General features: G+C 55.4%; 1 protein-coding gene, 1 non-coding gene and 1 pseudogene across 2 annotated transcripts in view; 1 reads left to right on the forward strand and 2 right to left on the reverse strand.

Annotated features, from left to right (window-relative positions):
- Window positions 1-11,372: 11,372 nt before the first annotated feature.
- Window positions 11,373-15,092, reverse strand: LOC126357287 (large subunit ribosomal RNA; annotated as a pseudogene).
- Window positions 12,222-23,337, forward strand: part of LOC126354577 (uncharacterized) — a 16,622-nt gene continuing 5,506 nt past the window's right edge. Inside the window, exon 1 of the mRNA XM_050004323.1 lies at window positions 12,222-12,880. Within this exon, the coding sequence (XP_049860280.1) occupies window positions 12,394-12,880 (487 nt within the window). The 5' untranslated portion in view covers window positions 12,222-12,393. The remainder of the gene's footprint in view (window positions 12,881-23,337) is intronic.
- Window positions 15,281-15,435, reverse strand: LOC126356798 (5.8S ribosomal RNA). Its single transcript, XR_007565831.1, has one exon. It is a non-coding gene; the product is annotated as a 5.8S ribosomal RNA (ribosomal RNA).

The following is a 23,337-nucleotide window of genomic DNA, read 5'->3' on the forward strand; positions in this document are numbered from 1 at the left end:
CTCTTGCAGGGAATGCAAACTGCTGCAGCCCTACAGTCCTTCCTGACATGGCCATCCTCGCCACATTTCGAGCAGGCCGACCACCTGGTACAGTGCCTCAGAACGTGGTCGAGATCTCCACAATTGTGGCAACGTGGTACGACCAGAAAGTCGCGTGTGTTTATGGCATGAAAGCCGACGTATAGTTTGCCCATTGCTGTAATTTTTTTCCACATTTGAGCAGAGACCTCGGCAACGTGATGCACCACATCACGGTCCCGAGGCCCAGTTTTGAATCTCAGATTGAAATTTGCTTTGAATTCTTCTTCTGACATATCTTCGAAATTCTGAGCCTTTATAGATTTTTGCAGTTCTTCGTTTGTCATAATTGTTGGTACATCATATAAGATGACCAATGGGTTCCTTTTCCTTGGTGGCTCGCATTTGATCACCGAGTTTAGTTTTGCATTGTTTAATAATTTCTCTTTGTCCTCTTCTGATGCGACTTCGACAATAACAGAGTTTCTGCTGGGTTTGACCTTATTTATTTTAATTTTATCTTTCGCTGGATTAATAGTGGTCGTAAGCAATTCCTGAATTCTTTTTACGCTAGTGTCCTGACCAGGCAGGGTCCTTAGAAAAACCGTTGTGTCTGATCTTTTAGTGACTTTTGCAATGGCATCCTTTGTTGTCTGCGGTTTTGGTGGCGCTTGTGGGACCACCGCCGCCCAGGTCTTTCCAGGTTGTTTTCTTAGTCTTTCATTTTCTTTGGTAAGTTCTTCGACACGGCCCTCAAGCTTGGCGTTAGCGATAGCCCACGCCGCCATTTCATTTTTGATTATAGTTAATGCCGCTTGACTAATTTTTCCATTTTTGATGTGTTGCTCGAGGAGCAATGTAATTCTTGTATGTCTTTGTAAGACATTTTCCTCGATTGCCTCTCCCGACTCGACCTGAGGAGCGCGTTCAGACATCACAGAAGCTCGGGATAGCGCACTCGAATCACTCGTTTCTGGTGTAGCCATGTTGAACGAGTGATAATAAAGGGGTGGGAGCCCGTCTCTTGACCCGGACCGGCTCCTCTGGCATGGGGGGGACTTCTGCAGCTCGCTCACCGACCTCGCCCCTAGGTCAAGAGCACTCCAGAGCTGCTGGGTTCAGCGCGCCGTTTCCAGCGCACTGGTCCCCCTCGGTGACTCCGTCATCGGCGATTTCACGCGACGCACCCCGGCAATTGCACCCCGCACTCCGGAGAGGCGGATGCACCTCTCGCCCTTCGCCGCCTACTTGCCCGAGTTTCCACATCTCGGCCAGGGACCCACTCCTACTCAGGTGGCGGGCCGGTCCCCCAGGCGTTCGGTGGTCTGGACCCATCTAACCTGGCCCAGGCGATGTTACCACCACCTGGGTTTGGCAGAAAACGCCCCGGTTGCCCAGGGGCGCGGCGAAGCACCCTTGCCGACACGCGCCGCGATCCCACGCCGACAAACGAGATCACCGGCATGCAGAGCACCTGTTGGTCTGTGCCCTGCGAAAAGAAGGGACTGATGTACGGTCCCTCGACACAACTCCCCCTGTGCCACGCACCCTTCGCTTTCGCATCGGGTTGGGTCGCAGCTCTCCCTTTTGTTGCAAGGCAGAATGCCAAGCTTAACGTCTGGCACCACGGGAAGGCGGAAAGAGCCACTTGGGAAGGAGAGGCTATAAGAGACACATCACTTCCCCAGTAAGGACTGCTGCGGCACGCCCGTCTGGAAGTGATACGCCCAAGTGCGAGCCTCCGTGCCTTACGGCGCGCCGGCTACGGGCGTGCCCGCGACGAACGCCAGACTCGGGACTCAGTTTTTTTTGTTTTTTTTTACACCTAGCCCACTGCCTTATGTGATTAGTGGGCCAAGTTAGTTTAGTGCCGGGCGGCGGCGCATCCTCAACGCACACAGTCCGAAATCGGACCAGCACACTGCAGATGCCCACCGGGCTTCGCACCGGGCTCGGCAGAACCCACTTTTGCCGCCCGGCGCCGCGCGCAGGGTGCGCCGGAGCGTAGCTGGGACGCCAGCCGAGCCCGTCGGTCGGCGCTCCTGCCACTGGGCGCCCCCCACCAGCCGGCTGTAGTGCGTGCGCTCACGCAGCGCGCGGCCAGTACGACGGGCGGCCCCCCCTCACCGGCTGGGGACTGTCCCACCATGCCACAGCCTCGTATCGCTTAATACCCACATGGCCAACTCAGGTTCGGGGGTATGGCGGGTACCGCCGAAACAACCGGTTCATAGATGTACCGATCGTCGCTATCACCGATGCACCTGCAGCATGTACAACCGCTCAACAACTGATATCCAGTTCATTTGCAGATCTTTGGCAGCAAACGTATACGTCAATCTACATTTGCGAATTCTACGATTCTTGCATGCCTGCATGTTATGTGTCACGACACACTACATCAGCCCACATACACACTGCGGCATGTACACGAGAGAACACGTGGAAGATGGTCCGCGCACGTGTGCAATGTCCCTTGCCCGGTCAACTGTCAACTGGCCTCTGTAGCATGTCGCAGATGTGGACCGCGGTCCACCGTGGTATCTTGTTGTGTGGGGCAATACGACTAAATCGGAAAACACGCGTCGCTACATCAACAGACGGCTCACGCTGATCCCCGGCAGGGGGGCAACATGCAATACTTTTGTTCGTACCTACCACATGTCTCTACGGCGTACAACAGCGCAATCTCGCTGTAATGGGGAGACGAGACAAGTAGCATAGTGAACAACATATGGCTCTTATGATTCGCCATTGTTGGGCGCAGCTGGTGTACGGTCACGCATATGCCACATTATGTCACTCAGTAAGTAACGACGGATGATCAGTGTGGGTTACGCGTACGACATAAGCGGACAGTCCACACAGGCCGTACCACAACGTACACTGACTGCATCGACAACCGAATGCAACTGAACAGCTGCAAGGCTCATTTAACAAGCAAACGCCTGACCGACCAGCTTGGGAGGGCAGGAGGGGAAGGCGATATTCGTCCTGTAGCGGTACACCTTCCAGTGGTTAGCGGGAATGTGTAGAAAGTAAGCAACACTCGAAAGACGTTTACGTGAGGGTACGCACCATAACATCGAGAAATACGCACGACACCAGAGGATGCAAACAGTGAACTACGTTCAGAGGGTTGCTGTTTGGCAAAGCTACATTCCTATGACGTTACATGTGACAATTACAGTGCACATTAAGGTGCGACGGAAGTTTGGCTAAGGTGCGACGTAAGTTAGGTTAAGGTGAGACGTAAGTTAGGTTAGGGGACAACATAAGTTAGGTTAGGGAACAACGTGGATTAGGTTAAGGGCCATCGTGGGTTAGGTTAAGGGCCAACGTGGGTTAGGTTCATGGCCAACATGTGTTAGGTTGCGAGAGATGTGTCAAGTCTGGATGTACGTTTGGCTGGTGTCAGGTGGTGGGTTGGTTCGATGCGTTTACCAGGGGTGTGGCCAAAGTGTATTTTATTCCTTGTACCTTCTGTGTTGTGTTGTGGCGTTGTGTATTGTGGTGATACTGGGTGGACCACTGTGGGTGTTGCTGGCTGATTTGAGCGTCGGTGTTTGTGGGTGATGTGAGACATTCTGTCTTATTAGTGAACGTCACGTTCCTGTTGTCGTTGCTTGGATGGTGTTCTGTGGCAGCGAGGATGAAATGGATGTTGTTCAACACTAGCGCTTAGGTGTTTTCGCTGTGTCTGTTACACACAGAGTGGACTGTGTGATATGGTGCCTGGGTCGAGTGCGGTTCACATTGTCCTCCCCAGTTTACACTATGTATAGGGACATTCTCATGTATCATCTATCTATGTGGCCCTGCATCGTTTACTAAGGAGGGACGTGAGACGACTGAAATATTAGTAAAGTACTGATGTACAGCAGAATGTTTACCTTCCACAGTGGGCGAGTGGGCGACTCTACCCCAACGTTGCCACCGCAGGTAGTGGTCTTGGAAAAACTACCCCCACACCGTCACCATTGTGCGGGGGAACGGACCCTCTATATCCACAGAGGAGCACTCTTTGCCACCGGGCGTCAGGTCTCGCGACCTGCCGTCCAGTGCCCACGGGGAACCGCGTGGAGGTGGTGCTGCCGTAGCATCCGCTTACAATGGGCAATCAGCTGGCGCACGTTTCTCCTGCGGATAGCAGGGTCAACAGCACTCGGCTCGGGCTAGCCAGGCCTTGCCCATCGTCGAGCCTGGAGTGTTCCAGGTTCTTGGCCTAGAGTCTGCCGCTACTTAGTCATCGTCAGCCCATGAGTCGTCATCTGAATCATTGCTGCTGGTCTCCGGAGTCGTGTCGGTGTCGCGGAGCATTCCTGCTCTTTCCCTCACGAGTTCCAAAGCCCTCCGCTGCAAATATTGTTCCAGCGCCCGTGCGGATATTGCAGACACAAGAGTGTTGAGCGCCCTCCAGTGCTCTCTGCTCCGGAGTAGCGCTCTAACATCTCTGTTAGGGGGCAGTTGTTCCCGTACTTCAGCAAATTGTGGACAATCCCACAGAGTGTGCTCCGGGGTTCCTTCCTCGCCACAGTCACAGTCTGTGGTTTCTCTTTTGCCAGTCCTACACAAGTAGGTGGAGAAGGGCCCATGTCCTGTCAAGAAGTGCACCAATCCCCGTGAGGGTTTCAAAAACCAAAGTCTCATCTGCTCTCTCACGTTAGGGAAAATATGGTGCACGCGCCTGCTTGTGCGGAGCGTGTCCCACCTTTGCTGCCACTCGTTAAGGAGCCAGTTCCGGACTTCAGCTGCGCTGCCTGCCGGTCGGCCTAAGATGTTATTGACCCCACCCGGATTTCCCTTCCGGAGCCAATACAGCGCACCCCTTTCCCTGACCAGCAGGTCAAGTGGGGGGATTGCTGTGATGACTAGTAGCGCATCGGTGGAAGTCGTGCTGTATGCTCCAGTGAGGCGCAACAGCGCTTGGCGCTGCAGCCTCCTCATCGCCGCCGCAGGTTTTCTCTGTCTCAGCCTATGAGCCCAAACAGTCGACCCGTAAGCCGTAATGGCCACGGGGATACTCGAGTGATATAGCCTTAATGTCTGCAATGGCAGATGGTATTGCTTGTTTGCAATACTGGCTATCTTGTGGAAGAGGGCCTGGCTTTTGCGACATACGATCTCGATGTGAGCAGAGAACAGTCTGGACTCATCGAGGTGGACTCCCAGATACCTCGCCATGCGTGTTCGCCTGATAGCTCCATAGTTGGCACCGCCAGCGATTCGGAGTACAGGGTCACGTGCCAAACGGCCGCGCAGCAAGATATACACAGTCTTCTCCGCAGACAGCTTCAGCTTTACTTTGTGGCACCACTGCTGCAGGGCGTTGAGCGCTGCGTTGCAGTTTACTTCCAACATTGCCCGAGAGACAGCTTCTATCACTAGAAGGATGTCATCGGCGTACGCTACTACGCCTCGCACTTGTCGCAGTTCTCCTAGTTCCGCCAGCACAGGCTCGAGGCCTACATCCCAGAATATGGGACCGCAGACCGAGCCCTGTGGGCATCCCTTGGTGATCGACTTCTCTACCGCCCACCGGTCACGGCAGTAGTCTAGCAGGCACCGGTACAGGGGCCCAGGACATTCCAACTTCCTTAGGCTGTCGAACAGTGCCGGCCACCATAGGTTGTCGAAAGCCCCAGCGATATCAACCATTATCCCCGCAACGTATTTGGCTGTAGATGTGTCCAAAAATAACATTGCCTTGTTTATAGCATCTTCCGTACACAGACCCCTCCTTAATCCGTACTGGTCGGGACTGCGTCCCCTAAGTTCCCGGTGTTGCTCTAGCTGAAGGCATAGGAGCTTCTCCTGGAGCTTAGCCATGGAGTTCAAGAGACAGATGGGTCGGTATGATTTCGGCACTTCCGGATCCTTGTCCTCACCCTTTCTCAGAATGACCACTTCGGCCAACTTCCATGATACTGGTACCCGTCCCTGACGTAAACACTCATTGTAGAGGTTAGTCAGGTAAGGGCAGATCTCTGCGCACAGGGCTTGGAGAACCTCGGCAGCGAGTCCATCATGGCCCGTCGCCTTTTTACGGCGCAATTCAAGAATTGCGGCGGAAACTTCACGTTCAGGGAACGGAGCAACCGGCGTCTCATCAGCATACAGCCCATGGAGTTGTCGCCTCAGATTCCCCTGTTCCCCGTCCTCATCTTCGCTACTATCGTCGGGCAATAGGGTACTCATAAGGAGCTCAGCTGACTCCTGCCAGTCCTTGGTGTGACTGCCATCGATCTTCCTTAGGGTCGACAGGACCGTCGGTGACCGAACCTTTGACACGGCAATCTTGTACAGTGTACCCCAGGGGTCAGCCGCCAGACTGTCATGAACAAAAGACTGCCAACTCTCAGTCCGTACTGTGTGCAGTGTCCGCTTAAACACGGCTTTGGCCCGCCTGTACCGCGCAAGCGTGGCCTCACGAATGTGATCGCCTATGCTGCGCTGGTAGTGCCGCCGCGCTCTTCTGCATTCGCGTCGGAGACGCTGCAGCTCAGGGTTCCAAGGTGCCTTAGGCATTTTCCCTGTGTGGGCCAACGGGACTGCGCCTGTTGCTGCTGTCTCTATGGCCGCCGTCAGATCTTCTGCAGCTTTGTCTACGTCCACAACGCGATCCATTGGCCAATTCGGTATCACTAGATTATCTCTTAGTCGATCCCAATTAGCCTTTCGCCAGTTGTACTTGACGGTGCCGTTCACCTGGTCTTCAGGAGGAGGCTCCCCATCATAGGCTACAGTGAATGTGATCAGATTGTGGTCATTTAGTGTCATTCCCCGCCATACCTTCCAGTTCTCCGCACGGAGATACTCGTGTGCACTCTTCAGTGTCACATCGATATTCGAGGTCGCTCCACGGCGGCCTTCGAAAGTTGGTGGGAAGTTTGGTCGGTTCAGCACTTCTGTCTGAGCTCGTGAATTGCTTCAGCGAGTCTCTCACCTCGCCTGGCGGCGCGTCGAGCACCAAGAGGCGTGATGTCACTGTGCCATAGGGGTGACATGGCATTAGCGTCCATTGTGCAAATCAGCAAGTCATTGCAGTAGAACCCAACCGCCTCTTTTAACTGGTCGATATACGGACTTTCTCCGTGCCTGTACTGAAAGTACATGTTTAGCACGAAAAAGGTGAAATCGCCAGTATTTATCTCGGCTAACACCATGCATCTGTTGCTTAGGTGCGCCACTTTGACTGCTCTGAAGGATCGATTTAGCACAACGATTGCTGCCATAGGATGCTCTCCCCCAGCCAGGATCTGAGCTGTTGTCGGCATATATCGGATCTTTCCGTCCCTGGAGTAGGGCTCTTGCAGACATAATATGTCTAGAGACTCCTCCTCCGCTCGGCGTCGTACCTCCTGCATCACCGCTTGCGTTCGCGCGCAGTTCAGCTGTCCTATCTTAACCAACACTGGCATTGTGATTTTTCACAGTCCGGTCGGGGACAGGAGAGGTAGCGGCCGGAATGGAGACAGTTGACGAGAGGTCTTGTCTCCCATAGTCTGTCCGCTGGATTTTGCGTTGAGTGAGAATCCTGTAGTAGGCACACTCTTTGCCTGGAGTTTCGCATGTGCGATTACGCTTTTTGCACGGGATACAGACCGCTCGGTCCCCCGCTTTTCTACAGTCCTTCCTCATGTGGCCGTTCTCGCCACAGTGCCCACATGTTATTGTACTCGGGTCCTGCTTGCAGAACCTTGCCGAGTGGTGCACATCCTGGCACCGCGTGCAAACGACTAAGTCCAGGTAGTCGTCAACCGGCATGGACTCAAAGCCCATGTACAGTCGCTTCTGCCTCAGGATCGCGACTCTGAGTCTGGGGCTTACTTCCACCACGAGATGTGATGTTTCTCTGCCCCTTGGCCCAGTCCGGAACTTCGGCTTAAACTCCTGGCGAAACTCTGTTTCGGAAAGTCCTCCAAGGTCGTTTTGCTTTCGAGTTAGCTCAACCACAGCTTCATTCTTCATGACACATGGTACATGATATATGACTATCTGCGGATTGAGCTTTTTTGGCAGTTCGCACTTGCGTGCTTCTGTCAGTTTGTTGTTAGCTAGAAGCTTCTGGTGATCAGTCTCAGACGCCACATCAACGATGAGCGTCGGGCCGTTTGTGGTGACCCGTGAGAACTTCACACCTTCAACCTCAGGCTTGACCAGGGAGGTGAATTTCTTTCTCACTTCTGCGCCAGTTTCATTGCCCTTGGACTTGATGAAGAGCGTTGCCTTCTCAGTCTGGGCTTTGGTTATCATCGCCTGCGTTTTCCGTTCTGGTATGGGTGGAGCGGCGGCAACTTGTGCAAAGGTCTTGGGCGGCGCCGTGGGCACCGCCTTCGTCCTCGCCAGCTCCTCCTCCAAGGCTTTCACCCTTCCGGTGAGGGCCGACTGCGCCATGGCCCAATCAAACAACTTAGCTCTCAGTTGCCTCTTAAAGTCCCCCAGATTACCCTCCTCGACCAGTTGTCCCGGTTTTAGAGAGTCGTCCACGAGCTTCAGGACGTCCTCGAGCCACGTCGCGATAAGCTTCACGGTCGCAAGATCGCTTGGGCTTGCCTTGTATCGGGATGTGCCGTCATCGACTGGGCCGCCAGGCTGTTGTCCGGCTACCTGCGCCGAGTCCGGCTGCTTGTTAGGTTTCCGCTTCTTCCGTTGTGTCCGGGACTTTCGTCTCTCGGCACCCGACATTGGTGAAGAGGCGCGGCTACTGCTGGCGCTTTCCCCGACTGGGCCGCTGGGCATTTGCCCGGCTACCTTCGCCGGTTTCGGCGCACTTTTCGCCGTCTCCGACAGTTGAGACTTCGGCCGTGGGGCCGCCGTCTCTCCCGCCGGGCGAGTCTGGGTGGGCTTGCCGGTGCCGACTGGGCCGCTGGGTTTTTGCCCGGCTACCTGCGCCAGCTTTGGAACGCCTGCAGCCTTCCCCGCCGGCGGTGTCGTTGGCCGCGAGGCCTTCGTCTCCGCCTTCGGTTCGGACTTCCCCGTTGCGCCTTCCCCGACTGGGCCGCTGGGCTTGCGCCCGGCTACCTGCGCTGGTTTTGGCTTGTCTCCCGCCTTAGGTGCCGCTTTCGGCGCCGGCTGGCGGGGTGACGGCATCAGATCGGTTACAGCGTCCGCACTCAGCGATCTCTGCCGGAGCAGTTTTCGCAGGTGTTTCTTCTGCTTCCTCACTTTTGCCTTTCGTTCTTTCTCACTGTCACTTTCACTCGCGTCTGCAAGCGTCTGTGCCAGCGTCTCGCTTGCTGCAGTTTTAGCGCTCCTTGCATGAGGTGTACGGAGCTCCAATTCTGGCTCGCTAAGCGCGGGGTCATGGTCTTCTGGCCTATGGGCCTCCGACTGCCCTTGTGTTGGGAGTTCGTCTTGACACAGAGTGTCAGACTCGTTCCCCGAATGGTTGCTGTTGTGACTCCGCGACGGCCCACCGGTTCCGTCGGTACAAGGTTGATTGAGAGAAGCCATGTGGTTCCCACGATCAGCTAGGGATATAAGTGGTCCACCCAGGCATTGCCCCGCCCACCTGGGTAAGCCTTATACAACAGAGAGTCGGCCGGTCCCCTGAGGTGGCTGACTCACGACTGTTCACAACTCAACAGCCTTGCGCCCCATGGCCGCCAGCTAACGCAGAGGGTGAGGGGTGATTATAGAGATTGTCCTTCTCTTGCCCAGGCGGTTAAGCCAAGACTCCGGTCCGAAACACGCACGACGTTCCACTGCGCGCCTCACAGCGGTCGTTGAAGTATGTGTCTCAGATTACGGACGGCGCTGGTAGCGCTTGCCAGCACCGGGCTCGGGCACCCCGGGTTTGCCAGGCCCGTACGTCGGCTGTATTAGCTTTCGTCCCTGTGGTCGTGGTCTTAGACCACTCAGGAGCATCCTCCTGAGGGCAGCTCCCGGTGACTTCCGCGCTGCGAAGGCCGCTGCCGGCCTCCACTTCGCAGTCATACACCAAGGAATCCTCCGAGCGAAGCCGGGTCGCCGCCCGCGTTGCATCCTCTGAAAGTCAGAGGGCGCTTCGCAGTCAACGCCCTTCCCAGCGCGTGGACATCGGCCTGCTTCCGCTTTGGCCCTCAAAAGTGAGAGCCTTGGTTTCCGCAGGAACGATGACCGCCCTACTCCCCACTGTGCTTTGTGCGCCAACCGCACGCGCCAACCACAGCCAACATTACATGTGGCCGGGCGGCGCCGCTGAGTTGTCCGGGCGCGGCTGGCCGAGCCGGGCGCAGACGGACCCGCGCCCCCCGCCAGCGTAGCAGCGAGAGCGGGCTGTCGGCCGGAGACCGACTGCCCGCCCAGCGCCAGCCAGCAGCGCGCGCATCGCCCGGCCGCACCCGACCCCGCGCAGCGCAGCCGACACGGCAGCGCGCAAGCGCACAGCCCGTCCAGCAGCCAAGGCCCGCCACTACCCCGGCCAACCGCACCGCGCCCAGCTAGCGCCGGGCGTTCACGCGCGAGGCCGGGGCCACAGCAGGACCCGCCGCCAGCGAGCCGCGCGAAGCGAACCGCCGTGCGCACAAGTCCAGCAGTAGCGCGCCAACTCGCGTCGACACACTCCGCTGCACGCGCACGCACTACGTACGAGCTTGGATACTAGACTTAAGAGTCCGACACCTACAAGCGCTCGCAGTAGTGGGAGACGCGCACTCGGCCGGAAAGGGTCGATGTTCGATCCAACCGCCTCGTGCAGACGCCTCCTTGTGGGGAGTATACCTCCCGTGGCACTTGTGTCATGGAGCTCAGCATTCCACGGCCGATAGGTCAACCGCGATAACGCCTTGCTCCTACTGTGGGGAGTGAGTTCCGTAGCGCGCACAGGCAGAGACGGAAACACGTCCTCTCAGAGAGCGTGAAAAGACTTCAACGCAAAAGCGGCGCCCGCCGCACCCCAGCCAGGGCCAGGGCGCAGCGCGCGCCGCCCCAGAAAAAGGGGCGCCCGCCGCATCCGAGCCGAAGCCGAGACGCAGCAGACGCCGCCAGCGCATGGAGCCGCACCACGCCGCAGCCCGGCCGAAGCCGAGGCACAGCAAGCGCCGCCTTAGCAAAAGCGGCGCCCGCCGCACCCCGGCCAAGAGCCGAAGCGCAGCAAGCGCCGCCATAGCTTGTAAGTGCCATTCGCCAGTGAGCAAGGATACTAGACCAGAGTCCGACACCTTATCACTCACGGCGAGCAAGGCTGCAGAGCCCGGTTTGGAGGGGCCAGTTGCCCAGTCCCACCGCATCCGAGCCTGCGCCCTGCACGGGAGTCGCCCTTCTGTCATTGGTTTCACCGGTTGCCCGGCTACTCGCATCTTACACCACGGGGAGGTTGAGAGATCGGACATTTAGCCGCCCGTCTTCTACCAGTATAGGTGGACTCCACCACTGGTTAGACAGCATAACGGCCTTCGTAAGATAGTAGATAGGGACAGCGGGAATCTCGTTAATCCATTCATGCGCGTCACTAATTAGATGACGAGGCATTTGGCTATGACAAGCCGTCTTTATTCCGAGGAATAACACATATAAATACAATACAATATATTATTACAAAAGATGACATTTGTACGCCATTGTCCACCACCGAGGTGGGGACTTACAGGGCGAATAAAAATAACAACAACAAATATAATGTATTGAGGAAAAAGGAAGAAAACACAGATAGACAAAGAGAAAGAACAAAGACGGTTATTCCTCCTGTGGATAGGCCCCAGGAGTCAAGGCGAAGAAAATATCCAGCAGTCTATCCGACGCTGGCTCATGGCATCGGCCTTGCGGACGTCATTCGTTCGTAAATACGGTAACTCGTGTAGCAGCTCTGCAGTACTCTCGTGCTGAGCACCGCCAGTTCTCGGGGTCGAAATCCTAATGTGCAGAGATCTTTCGCCGACGCTGGAGACCATACGCCCCTCCAGTCCAATGTCGCGGTGGACACAGTCACCTCCTCGACGTCACGGTGCAGATTGGAGATGGCACGCCGGATGGATGGCGTGTCGTAGTAGGCCGCCTTCTGAGAGTGACACCAGTCGAGCTGGAGATGGTCTCGGACTACCTGGGCGTCGATCACGCGGGCGGTGCCGTCTTTGACCGCCACCACGTCAGGCTTGCGTATCCCCTCAGGTGTACGGAGGTGGGGCTCCACAGAAACATTGAAGCCCCTCTGCGCGAGTCCACGAGCGACATAGCGCACAAGAGAGAGCAAGAGAGAGCACAAGAGAGAGCACAAGAGAGAGTCATAGTTACTCCCGCCGTTTACCCGCGCTTGCTTGAATTTCTTCACGTTGACATTCAGAGCACTGAGCAGAAATCACATTGCGTCAACACCCGCTAGAGCCATCGCAATGCTTTGTTTTAATTAGACAGTCGGATTCCCCCAGTCCGTGCCAGTTCTGAGTTGATCGTTGAATGGCGGCCGAAGAGAATCCGCGCACCCGCACGCCCCCGGAGGAGCAAGCTAAGGCGGACGCGGCCTCGCAGCAAGGAAGATCCATGGGAGGCCAAGGCACGGGACCGAGCTCGGATCCTGCACGCAGGTTGAAGCACCGGGGCGCGAACGCCGCGCAGGCGCCCGCATCCTGCACCGCCGGCCAGCACGAGGCCAACCAACGGCGAGAGCAGACCACGCCCGCGCTAAACGCCCGCACTTACCGGCACCCCTACGGCACTCACCTCGCCCAGGCCCGGCACGTTAGCGCTGACCCACTTCCCGACCAAGCCCGACACGCCCCGATCCTCAGAGCCAATCCTTATCCCGAAGTTACGGATCCAATTTGCCGACTTCCCTTACCTACATTATTCTATCGACTAGAGGCTCTTCACCTTGGAGACCTGCTGCGGATATGGGTACGAACCGGCGCGACACCTCCACGTGGCCCTCTCCCGGATTTTCAAGGTCCGAGGGGAAAATCGGGACACCGCAGCAACTGCGGTGCTCTTCGCGTTCCAAACCCTATCTCCCTGCTAGAGGATTCCAGGGAACTCGAAAGCTCATGCAGAAAAGAAAACTCTTCCCCGATCTCCCGACGGCGTCTCCGGGTCCTTTTGGATTACCCCGACGAGCATCTCTAAAAGAGGGGCCCGACTTGTATCGGTTCCGGTGCCGGGTACCGGAATAGGAACCGGATTCCCTTTCGCCCAACGGGGGCCAGCACAAAGTGCATCATGCTATGACGGCCCCCATCAACATCGGATTTCTCCTAGGGCTTAGGATCGACTGACTCGTGTGCAACGGCTGTTCACACGAAACCCTTCTCCGCGTCAGCCCTCCAGGGCCTCACTGGAGTATTTGCTACTACCACCAAGTTCTGCACCGACGGCGGCTCCAGGCAGGCTCACGCCCAGACCCTTCTGCGCCCACCGCCGCGACCCTCCTACTCGTCAGGGCTTCGCGGCCGGCCGCGAGGACCGGCCATGACTGCCAGACTGACGGCCGAGTATAGGCACGACGCTTCAGCGCCATCCATTTTCAGGGCTAGTTGCTTCTGCAGGTGAGTTGTTACACACTCCTTAGCGGATTCCGACTTCCATGGCCACCGTCCTGCTGTCTTAAGCAACCAACGCCTTTCATGGTTTCCCATGAGCGTCGATTCGGGCGCCTTAACTCGGCGTTTGGTTCAATCCACAGCGCCAGTTCTGCTTACCAAAAGTGGCCCACTTGGCACTCCGATCCGAGTCGTTTGCTCGCGGCTTCAGCATATCAAGCAAGCCGGAGATCTCACCCATTTAAAGTTTGAGAATAGGTTGAGGTCGTTTCGGCCCCAAGGCCTCTAATCATTCGCTTTACCGGATGAGACTCGGACGAGCACCAGCTATCCTGAGGGAAACTTCGGAGGGAACCAGCTACTAGATGGTTCGATTAGTCTTTCGCCCCTATACCCAGCTCCGACGATCGATTTGCACGTCAGAATCGCTACGGACCTCCATCACGGTTTCCCCTGACTTCGTCCTGGCCAGGCATAGTTCACCATCTTTCGGGTCCCAACGTGTACGCTCTAGGTGCGCCTCACCTCGCAATGAGGACGAGACGCCCCGGGAGTGCGGAGGCCGCCGCCCCGTGAAGGGCGGGGAAGCCCCATCCTCCCTTGGCCCGCGCAAGGCGAGACCTTCACTTTCATTACGCCTTTAGGTTTCGTACAGCCCAATGACTCGCGCACATGTTAGACTCCTTGGTCCGTGTTTCAAGACGGGTCGTGAAATTGTCCAAAGCTGAAGCGCCGCTGACGGGAGCGATTATTCCGCCCGAGAGCATCCCGAGCCAACAGCGGCGCGGGTCCGGGGCCGGGCCAGGTAGGTCCGTCATCCGGGAAGAACCGCGCGCGCTTGCCGGGAGCCCGAGCGCCCAAAGGGGCGAATCGACTCCTCCAGATATACCGCCGAGCAGCCAGCCAGGGCACCAGGGCTCTGCCCAACAGACGCGAACCTAGGCCGGCGGAAGGACAGGCTGCGCACCCGGGCCGTAGGCCGGCACCCAGTGGGTCGCGACGTCCTACTAGGGAAGAAGTGCGGCCCACTGCACACCGCAACGGCCCCACCCCGCGGCGAGTGGAAAGACCGGACACGACCCCGCCGTGGATTGCTCCGCGTGGGCGGCCGGCCCCATCTGCCAAGGGCGGGGGCCAGTGGCCGGATGGGCGTAAATCTCACCCGTTCGACCTTTTGGACTTCTCACGTTTACCCCAGAACGGTTTCACGTACTTTTGAACTCTCTCTTCAAAGTTCTTTTCAACTTTCCCTCACGGTACTTGTTCGCTATCGATCTCGTGGTCATATTTAGTCTCAGATGGAGTTTACCACCCACTTGGAGCTGCACTCTCAAGCAACCCGACTCGAAGGAGAGGTCCTGCCGACGCTCGCACCTGCCGCTACGGGCCTGGCACCCTCTACGGGCCGTGGCCTCATTCAAGTTGGACTTGGGCTCGGCGCGAGGCCTCAGGGTAGTGGACCCTCCCGAACACCACATGCCACGACAGGCGGCAGCCTGCGGGGTTCGGTGCTGGACTCTTCCCTGTTCGCTCGCCGCTACTGGGGGAATCCTTGTTAGTTTCTTTTCCTCCGCTTAGTAATATGCTTAAATTCAGCGGGTAGTCTCGCCTGCTCTGAGGTCGTTGTACGAGGTGTCGCACGCCACACCGCCAGCCGGCTGTGCACGCTAACGAGAAAGCACCAGTATGCGAACCGCCAGGCGACGGGCGCGCATCGCACGTTTAAGGAGACGCAGCCAGCCACACAGGCGACCACGACACTCCCAGGCGCCCGAAGCGGGACAAACGCCGCGCGCTTCAGTATACGTAGCCGACCTTCAGCCAGACGTGGCCCGGGAACGGAATCCATGGACCGCAATGTGCGTTCGAAACGTCAATGTTCATGTGTCCTGCAGTTCACATGTCGACGCGCAATTTGCTGCGTTCTTCATCGACCCACGAGCCGAGTGATCCACCGTCCTGGGTGATCTTTATCTTTTCAGTTCTCCACCGTCTCTTTCAAGACAGTTGCAGATGCGGGACTGAGGCGTTTGACGGCCCCTGTTCCATTAGTTTGTGTCCAACGGCCTGACGTCCGATGGGCGTCGTACGGCTCCACACCGGAGCGGACAGGCACTCGGGCGAAAGTCATTCAAAACCGGCACCAGGCGCCAGGTGCCGCAGGCCAGCCGCTCCAGAGCTTCAGCGCTCGTACCACACAACAACAACATTTGCGCTAGTTTTGAGAGGCACGCGTGGTTCCGCACGCGGCGCACGGCTACTGCCGTACAGGTAGCGTGTTGCGCGACACGACACGCACATCGAAAGACATGCAGTCTAGTCGGTAATGATCCTTCCGCAGGTTGACCTACAGAAACCTTGTTACGACTTTTACTTCCTCTAAATGATCAATTTTGGTCATCTTTCCGGTAGCATCGGCAACGACAGAGTCGATGCCGCGTACCAGTCCGAAGACCTCACTAAATCATTCAATCGGTAGTAGCGACGGGCGGTGTGTACAAAGGGCAGGGACGTAATCAACGCGAGCTTATGACTCGCGCTTACTGGGAATTCCTCGTTCATGGGGAACAATTGCAAGCCCCAATCCCTAGCACGAAGGAGGTTCAGCGTGTTACCCCGACCTTTCGGCCTAGGAAGACACGCTGATTCCTTCAGTGTAGCGCGCGTGCGGCCCAGAACATCTAAGGGCATCACAGACCTGTTATTGCTCAATCTCGTGCGGCTAGAAGCCGCCTGTCCCTCTAAGAAGAAAAGTAATCGCTGACAGCACGAAGGATGTCACGCGACTAGTTAGCAGGCTAGAGTCTCGTTCGTTATCGGAATTAACCAGACAAATCGCTCCACCAACTAAGAACGGCCATGCACCACCACCCACCGAATCAAGAAAGAGCTATCAATCTGTCAATCCTTCCGGTGCCCGGGCCTGGTGAGGTTTCCCGTGTTTAGTCAAATTAAGCCGCAGGCTCCACTCCTGGTGGTGCCCTTCCGTCAATTCCTTTAAGTTTCAGCTTTGCAACCATACTTCCCCCGGAACCCAAAAGCTTTGGTTTCCCGGAGGCTGCCCGCCGAGTCATCGGAGGAACTGCGGCGGATCGCTGGCTGGCATCGTTTATGGTTAGAACTAGGGCGGTATCTGATCGCCTTCGAACCTCTAACTTTCGTTCTTGATTAATGAAAACATACTTGGCAAATGCTTTCGCTTCTGTTCGTTTTGCGACGATCCAAGAATACGAATGCCCCCGCCCGTCCCTATTAATCATTACCTCGGGTTCAGAAAACCAACAAAATAGAACCAAGGTCCTAGTCCATTATTCCATGCACACAGTATTCAGGCGGGCTTGCCTGCTTTAAGCACTCTAATTTGTTCAAAGTAAACGTGCCGGCCCACCGAGACACTCAACTAAGAGCACCCTGGTAGGATTTCAACGGGGTCCGCCTCGGGACGCGCAAGCACGCCTTCGGCTCGCCCCACCGGCAGGACGTCCCACGATACGTGCCAGTTAAACACCGACGGGCGGTGAACCAACAGCGTGGGACACAAATCCAACTACGAGCTTTTTAACCGCAACAACTTTAATATACGCTATTGGAGCTGGAATTACCGCGGCTGCTGGCACCAGACTTGCCCTCCAATAGATACTCGTTAAAGGATTTAAAGTTTACTCATTCCGATTACGGGGCCTCGGATGAGTCCCGTATCGTTATTTTTTGTCACTACCTCCCCATGCCGGGAGTGGGTAATTTGCGCGCCTGCTGCCTTCCTTGGATGTGGTAGCCGTTTCTCAGGCTCCCTCTCCGGAATCGAACCCCTATTCCCCGTTACCCGTTACAACCATGGTAGGCACAGAACCTACCATAGACAGTTGATAAGGCAGACATTTGAAAGATGCGTCGCCGGTACGAGGACCGTGCGATCAGCCCAAAGTTATTCAGAGTCACCAAGGCAAACGGACCAGACGAGCCAATCCGATTGGTTTTGATCTAATAACAGCGTAATGGGGAGACGAGACAAGTAGCATCGTGCACAACATATGGCCCTTATGATTCACCATTGTAGGGCGCAGCCGGTGTACGGTCAAGCATGTGCCACATTATGTCACTCAGTACGTAACGACGGATGATCAGTGTGGGTTACGCGTACATCAGCGGACAGTCCACACAGGCCGTACCACAACGTACACTGACTGCATCGACTACCGAATGCAACTGAACAGCTGCAAGGCTCATTTCACAAACAAACGCCTGACCGACCAGCTTGGAAGGGCAGGAGGGGAGGGCGATATTCGTCCTGTAGCGGTACACCTTCCAGTGGTTAGCGGGACTGTGTAGAAAGTACGCAACACTCGAAAGACGATTACGTGAGGGTACGCACCATAGCATCGAGAAATACACATGACACCAGAGGATCCAAGCAGTGAACTATGTTCAGAGGGTTACTGTTAGGCAAAGCTACATTCCTGTGACGTTACATGTGACAATTAAGGTGCAGTGTAAGTTAGGTTAAGGTGCAGCGTAAGTTAGGTTAAGGTACAGTGTAAGTTAGGTTAAGGTGCAGTGTAAGTTAGGTTAAGGTGCAGCGTAAGTTAGATTAAGGTGCAGGGTAAGATAGGTTAAGGTGCAGCGTAAGTTAGGTTAAGGTGCAGCGTAAGTTAGGTTAAGGTGCAGCGTAAGTTAGGTTAAGGTGCAGCGTAAGTTAGGTTAGAGGACGACGTAAGTTAGGTTAGGTTAGGGGACAACGTAAGTTAGGTTAGGTTAGGGGACAACGTAAATTAGGTTAGGTTAGGGGACAACGTAAGTTAGGTTAGGTTAGGGGACAACGTAAGTTAGGTTAGGTTAGGTTAGGGGACAACGTAAGTTAGGTTAGGTTAGGTTAGGGGACAATGTAGGTTAGGTTAGGGGACAACGTAGGTTAGGTTAGGGGACAACGTAGGTTAGGTTAGGGGACAACGTAGGTTAGGTTAGTGGCCAACGTGGGTTAGGTTAAGGGCCAACGTGGGTTAGGTTAAGGGCCAACGTTGGTTAGGTTAAGGGCCAACGTGGGTTAGGTTAAGGGCCAACGTGGGTTAGGTTGCCAGAGATGTGTCAAATGAGGATGTACGTTTGGCTGATGTCAGGTGGTGGGTTGGTTCGATGCATTTACCAGGGGTGTGGCCAAAGGGTATTTTATTACTTGTACCTTTTGTGTTGTGTTGTGGCGTTGCGTCTTGTGTTGATACTGGGTGGACCACTGTGGGTGTTGCTGGCTGATTTGAGCAGCGTTGTTTGCGGGTGACGTGAGACATTCTGTCTTATTAGTGGACGTCACGTTCCTCTTGTCGTTCTTTGGATGGTGTCCTGTGGCAGAGAGGATAAAATGGATGTTGTTCAACGCTAGTGCTTTGGTGCTTTCGCTGTGTCTGTTACACACGGAGAGGACTGTGTGATAGGGTGACTGGGTCGAGTGCGGTTCACATTGTCCTCCCCAGTTTAAAGTATGTATCATCTATGTATGTGGTCCTGCATCATTTACCAAGGAGGGACGTCAGACGACTGAAATATTAGTTATGTACTGATGTAAAGCAGAATGCTTACCTTCCACCAGTGGGCGAGTATCGACTCTGCCCTAGCGTTGCCACCGCAGGAAGCAGTGTCGGAAACACTACCCGCACACCGTCACCACTGTGCGGGGGAACGGACCCTCTATATCCTCAGCGGCGCACTCTTTGCCACCGGGCGTCACGTCTCGCGGCCCGCCGTCCAGAGCATGTATAGGGACAGCGGGATTTTGGCTTTTGGGAGATAACTCTTCATGAAGTGGAAGATATAGGGGTGGACTGCAATGTACGATTGCGGGAAAAGTCCGCCGTACATCCGCTCGAGTTGCGAGTCGGGCGGTGGGGGTGGCGCATTCACAGGTGCGGCTGGAGTGACTGTCGGTCCACCACTTTTGACTCGATTTGCGTCACCTGCGGTGAACAGGGGGTGCAGGCGTTTTACTCTGGGTCGTCAAGCGGGCGCTGTAGGCGACATCGACATCATAGTCGGCCGGCCGTCTCATAGAGGGCGGTATCGTCGTTGGAAGCAGCGTCATCTTCCGAGGGACCAGTCGGTGGCCGTGTTCTGCGCCGGACCTAGTCTCGGTAGATTCCTGTAGATGGAGGCACAGTCTTTCAGCAGTATGGCGGGCGTAGTTGCGTCCCATTCCTATAGGTGGGGTTACCGTTTGTGGGCCACATGCGAAACTAGTTTACCGATATTCGCACAGGTGGCTCTCTTCTTTTTATGTGTCCACGCCACTGCGTAGCTCCCCTCCTACGGACTTATCACCACCCACACTAACCGCCCCGGGGACTTGCCAACGACACACCCTATCCCAAGTCTATTTTCTTGCGGAGCATCATGTGTTATTATATTTTATTTCACATCCATGGTGTGGAGGTATTGTAGTTCACCGCACTGCAGTGGGCGCTATGTTACCACGCAGCGCCGGAGCCGACCAACAAGGCACCGCACGGCACCCACGCGACGCCGCCGCCGCCGCCGCCTCCACGCGACGCCCGCCTGGCAGACAAAGCGATATGCTGTAGAGCGGCAGTACACTGCGTGCTCGGCCGCCGACGCCGCCCCCGCCGCTCCCGCGCACACGGAGGCGGCACCCATCGCAGCACCCACGCCAGAGGAACAAGGGAGAGGGGGTGGTTGTGCGGGGCGGGGGGAAGGCGGCCGCAAATCCGTTACGCCTCAGCCCGCCGCTCCGAATACAGCGGGGTGGGTGGGTGGGTGGGTGGCTGGCTGGCTGGCCTCCCGGCCCAACCGATACGCCCAGGGGTACGGGAGACAAAAAAAAAACAAAAAAAGAAAAACAAAGCCAAAGGCACACGTGCCCCTGGCGCCCAGCCGTGGGGGTCTCGTCTCGCGACAAGACGAATCCCCCAAGCTAGGGCTGGGTCTCAACAGATCGCAGCGTGGCAACTGCTCTACCGAGTACAACACCCCGCCCGGTACCTAAGTCGTCTACAGACGATTCCGAGTCCCGACATCGAAATATAGACACCCATGGTCGACCGGTAGGGGCAGGGCGGCGCCGGGAACAGATCCCAGACAGCGCACGCCGTGGCGCACGGACACGGAGCCGTGGCGCGAACGCAACCCTAACACGCTTGGCTCGAGAACACCGTGACGCCGGGTTGTTATACCACGACGCACGCGCTCCGCCTAACCGAGTAAGTAAAGAAACAATGAAAGTAGTGGTATTTCACCGGTGATGTTGCCATCTCCCACTTATGCTACACCTCTCATGTCACCTCACAGTGCCAGACTAGAGTCAAGCTCAACAGGGTCTTCTTTCCCCGCTAATTTTTCCAACCCCGTTCCCTTGGCAGTGGTTTCGCTAGATAGTAGATAGGGACAGTATTTTTTTTTTGCAGTATTTATTGTACATACCAAAACCCACTTACTAACAATTATGCGTGGGCGTACTACAGACTACACAAAACTACTGTTACAAAAGTGGTTACATTTATGAAACAAAACACAACTGAAACGAGCATTCTGCTCTCTAACAACATAATCGGCCTCTTAGCCTCCCTGGGCTATTCCCAGGGAGTTGCCCGTCCCTAGCCACGAGGAGGCGGGCCGCTACTGTCCACGAAACCACTACAAGAGACACAAACTTCCCTCCACCAACCCTACTGATCTACTGTCTCTGTGTTGCATCACTATCTGCAGTCTTAAGATTGTAATTTCATCACAACTTTTTGCACTTACACTCATCATCAACAAACATATCTCAATTAGCGAGAGGCAGCCACCACCAACACCAGATACATCCCTCTGACATCCACAACATACAACCACATCCATCTTACCTCTCGCCTGCTCTTCCTTCTTCTCTCAGCGGCCAAGCCCCAGGCGGTCCAACAATTGTCGCCATTCCTGGGGCGGGCCAGCTGTCGCCACCTTGATGTCAAGTTTAATTACTGTTTACAATGTTCAAGCCAGGAAATTTCGCTGAGCCTCTTTGGACACAGCATTAACCAACTTAGAAAAAACCTTATAGGTGTCAGCATTAATTAAGATGTTGGCTACGTCCTGCGTTGGTAGTAGCTGCCTCTCCACTGAGGCAGCTTGCTCATACATCGGACAGTGAAATACCACGTGCTCCGGCGTACCTTGTGGGGACCCACAGTCGCACCCTGGTGTAGGTCTTTACCCAATCCTGTGTAAGTAATCAGGGTACGGTCCATGACCAGTCAAGAAGTGAATGACTCCCGGAGATGGCACCATAATCCTATTCTTAAGCCGTGCCCTTACACTTGGAAAAAAGCCATGCACCCGCCGTCCAGTCGTGGAGTGATCCCACTCCTCTTGCCATAGATTCAATAACTGTTCTTTGATCGCCTTAATACTTGCAAAATGCGCACCCATAATGTCGCAAACTCGTTCTAGATCTCCCTTCCGCAGCCAGTAAATGGCAGCTTGCTGGCGAATTATCAAATCTAAAGGGCACAAACCCATAATCACCAACAAAGCATCTGTTGGACTGGTGCCAAATGCACCAATACATCTCAGAAGTACATTCCTTTGGACTCGCCTTACCGCCATAGCTGGCCTCACCAGAGCCAACCTGTGGGCCCACACACTTGCTCCGTAACCAACAATTGGAGCCAATAAACAGTTGTGATACATATGGATAGCTTTCAGCGGCAGATGAAAACGCCGCTGCCCAATAGTTATTAACTTGTTAAATAACGCCAACGCCTTTGCAGCAGTCTGCTGAATGTGTACCCCAAAATTCCAATGTTCATCCAAGTACACACCCAGGTATCTAGCTGAGCCACGCCTAGCTACCATCACATCATCGATTCTAATGGTTGGGTCTCTATTGAGCTTACCCTTTAGTAACATATACAAGGACTTCCTAGGCGCTACCATTAATTTGGAGCGACCACACCATGTCTGCAAGAGCCCAACAGCTACCCTCGCACGCTCTTCTATTATAGCTCTACTGTTTCCTTCCACAAGTATGACTAGGTCGTCCGCGTAGGCCACGGCACCCAGGACTGAAGCATCCCCCTGCAAGATGTTCAACAGCGGTTCCATGGTAATATCCCAAAAAACCGGACCAAATACTGATCCCTGGGGACACCCCCGAGATATCCTCTTAGTCACCACAGTCCCCGGAGCCGCAATCCTTGCCAGTCTGTCATTACAGTAGGCCTCCAGACAACGATACAGCAACCCAGGGCACTCCATCTCCCGCAAGCGGGAGAAGAGTGCGGGCCACCACAAGTTGTCGAAGGCCCCTGAAATATCCACCATAATACCCAGAACATACTTCGTATTGGCTGAGTGGACAATCCGAGAAACCTCGTTGATCGCGTCCTGTGTGGAGCGACCCTTCCGGAATCCGAACTGCCGATCACTCATGCCATACAAAGTCCTGTGGCTCAAAAGTCTGTCAGTGAGTAACTTCTCAAAGGTCTTTCCAAGTACATCCAAGAGACAGATCGGTCTATAAGACTTGGGTAATTGAGGGTCCTTGTCAGGACCCTTCTTGATAATAACTACATCGGCAATCTTCCACCTAGTTGGATAGACTCCATGGTGTAAACACACATTGAAAACTTTAGCCAGATCTGGAGCCAACTGGGGTGCTCTGCCGCTGAAAGCTATCCATATGTATCACAACTGTTTATTGGCTCCAATTGTTGGTTACGGAGCAAGTGTGTGGGCCCACAGGTTGGCTCTGGTGAGGCCAGCTATGGCGGTAAGGCGAGTCCAAAGGAATGTACTTCTGAGATGTATTGGTGCATTTGGCACCAGTCCAACAGATGCTTTGTTGGTGATTATGGGTTTGTGCCCTTTAGATTTGATAATTCGCCAGCAA

This window comes from Schistocerca gregaria, chromosome 3 (assembly GCF_023897955.1).
Source record: "Schistocerca gregaria isolate iqSchGreg1 chromosome 3, iqSchGreg1.2, whole genome shotgun sequence".
Taxonomy (NCBI): domain Eukaryota; kingdom Metazoa; phylum Arthropoda; class Insecta; order Orthoptera; family Acrididae; genus Schistocerca; species Schistocerca gregaria.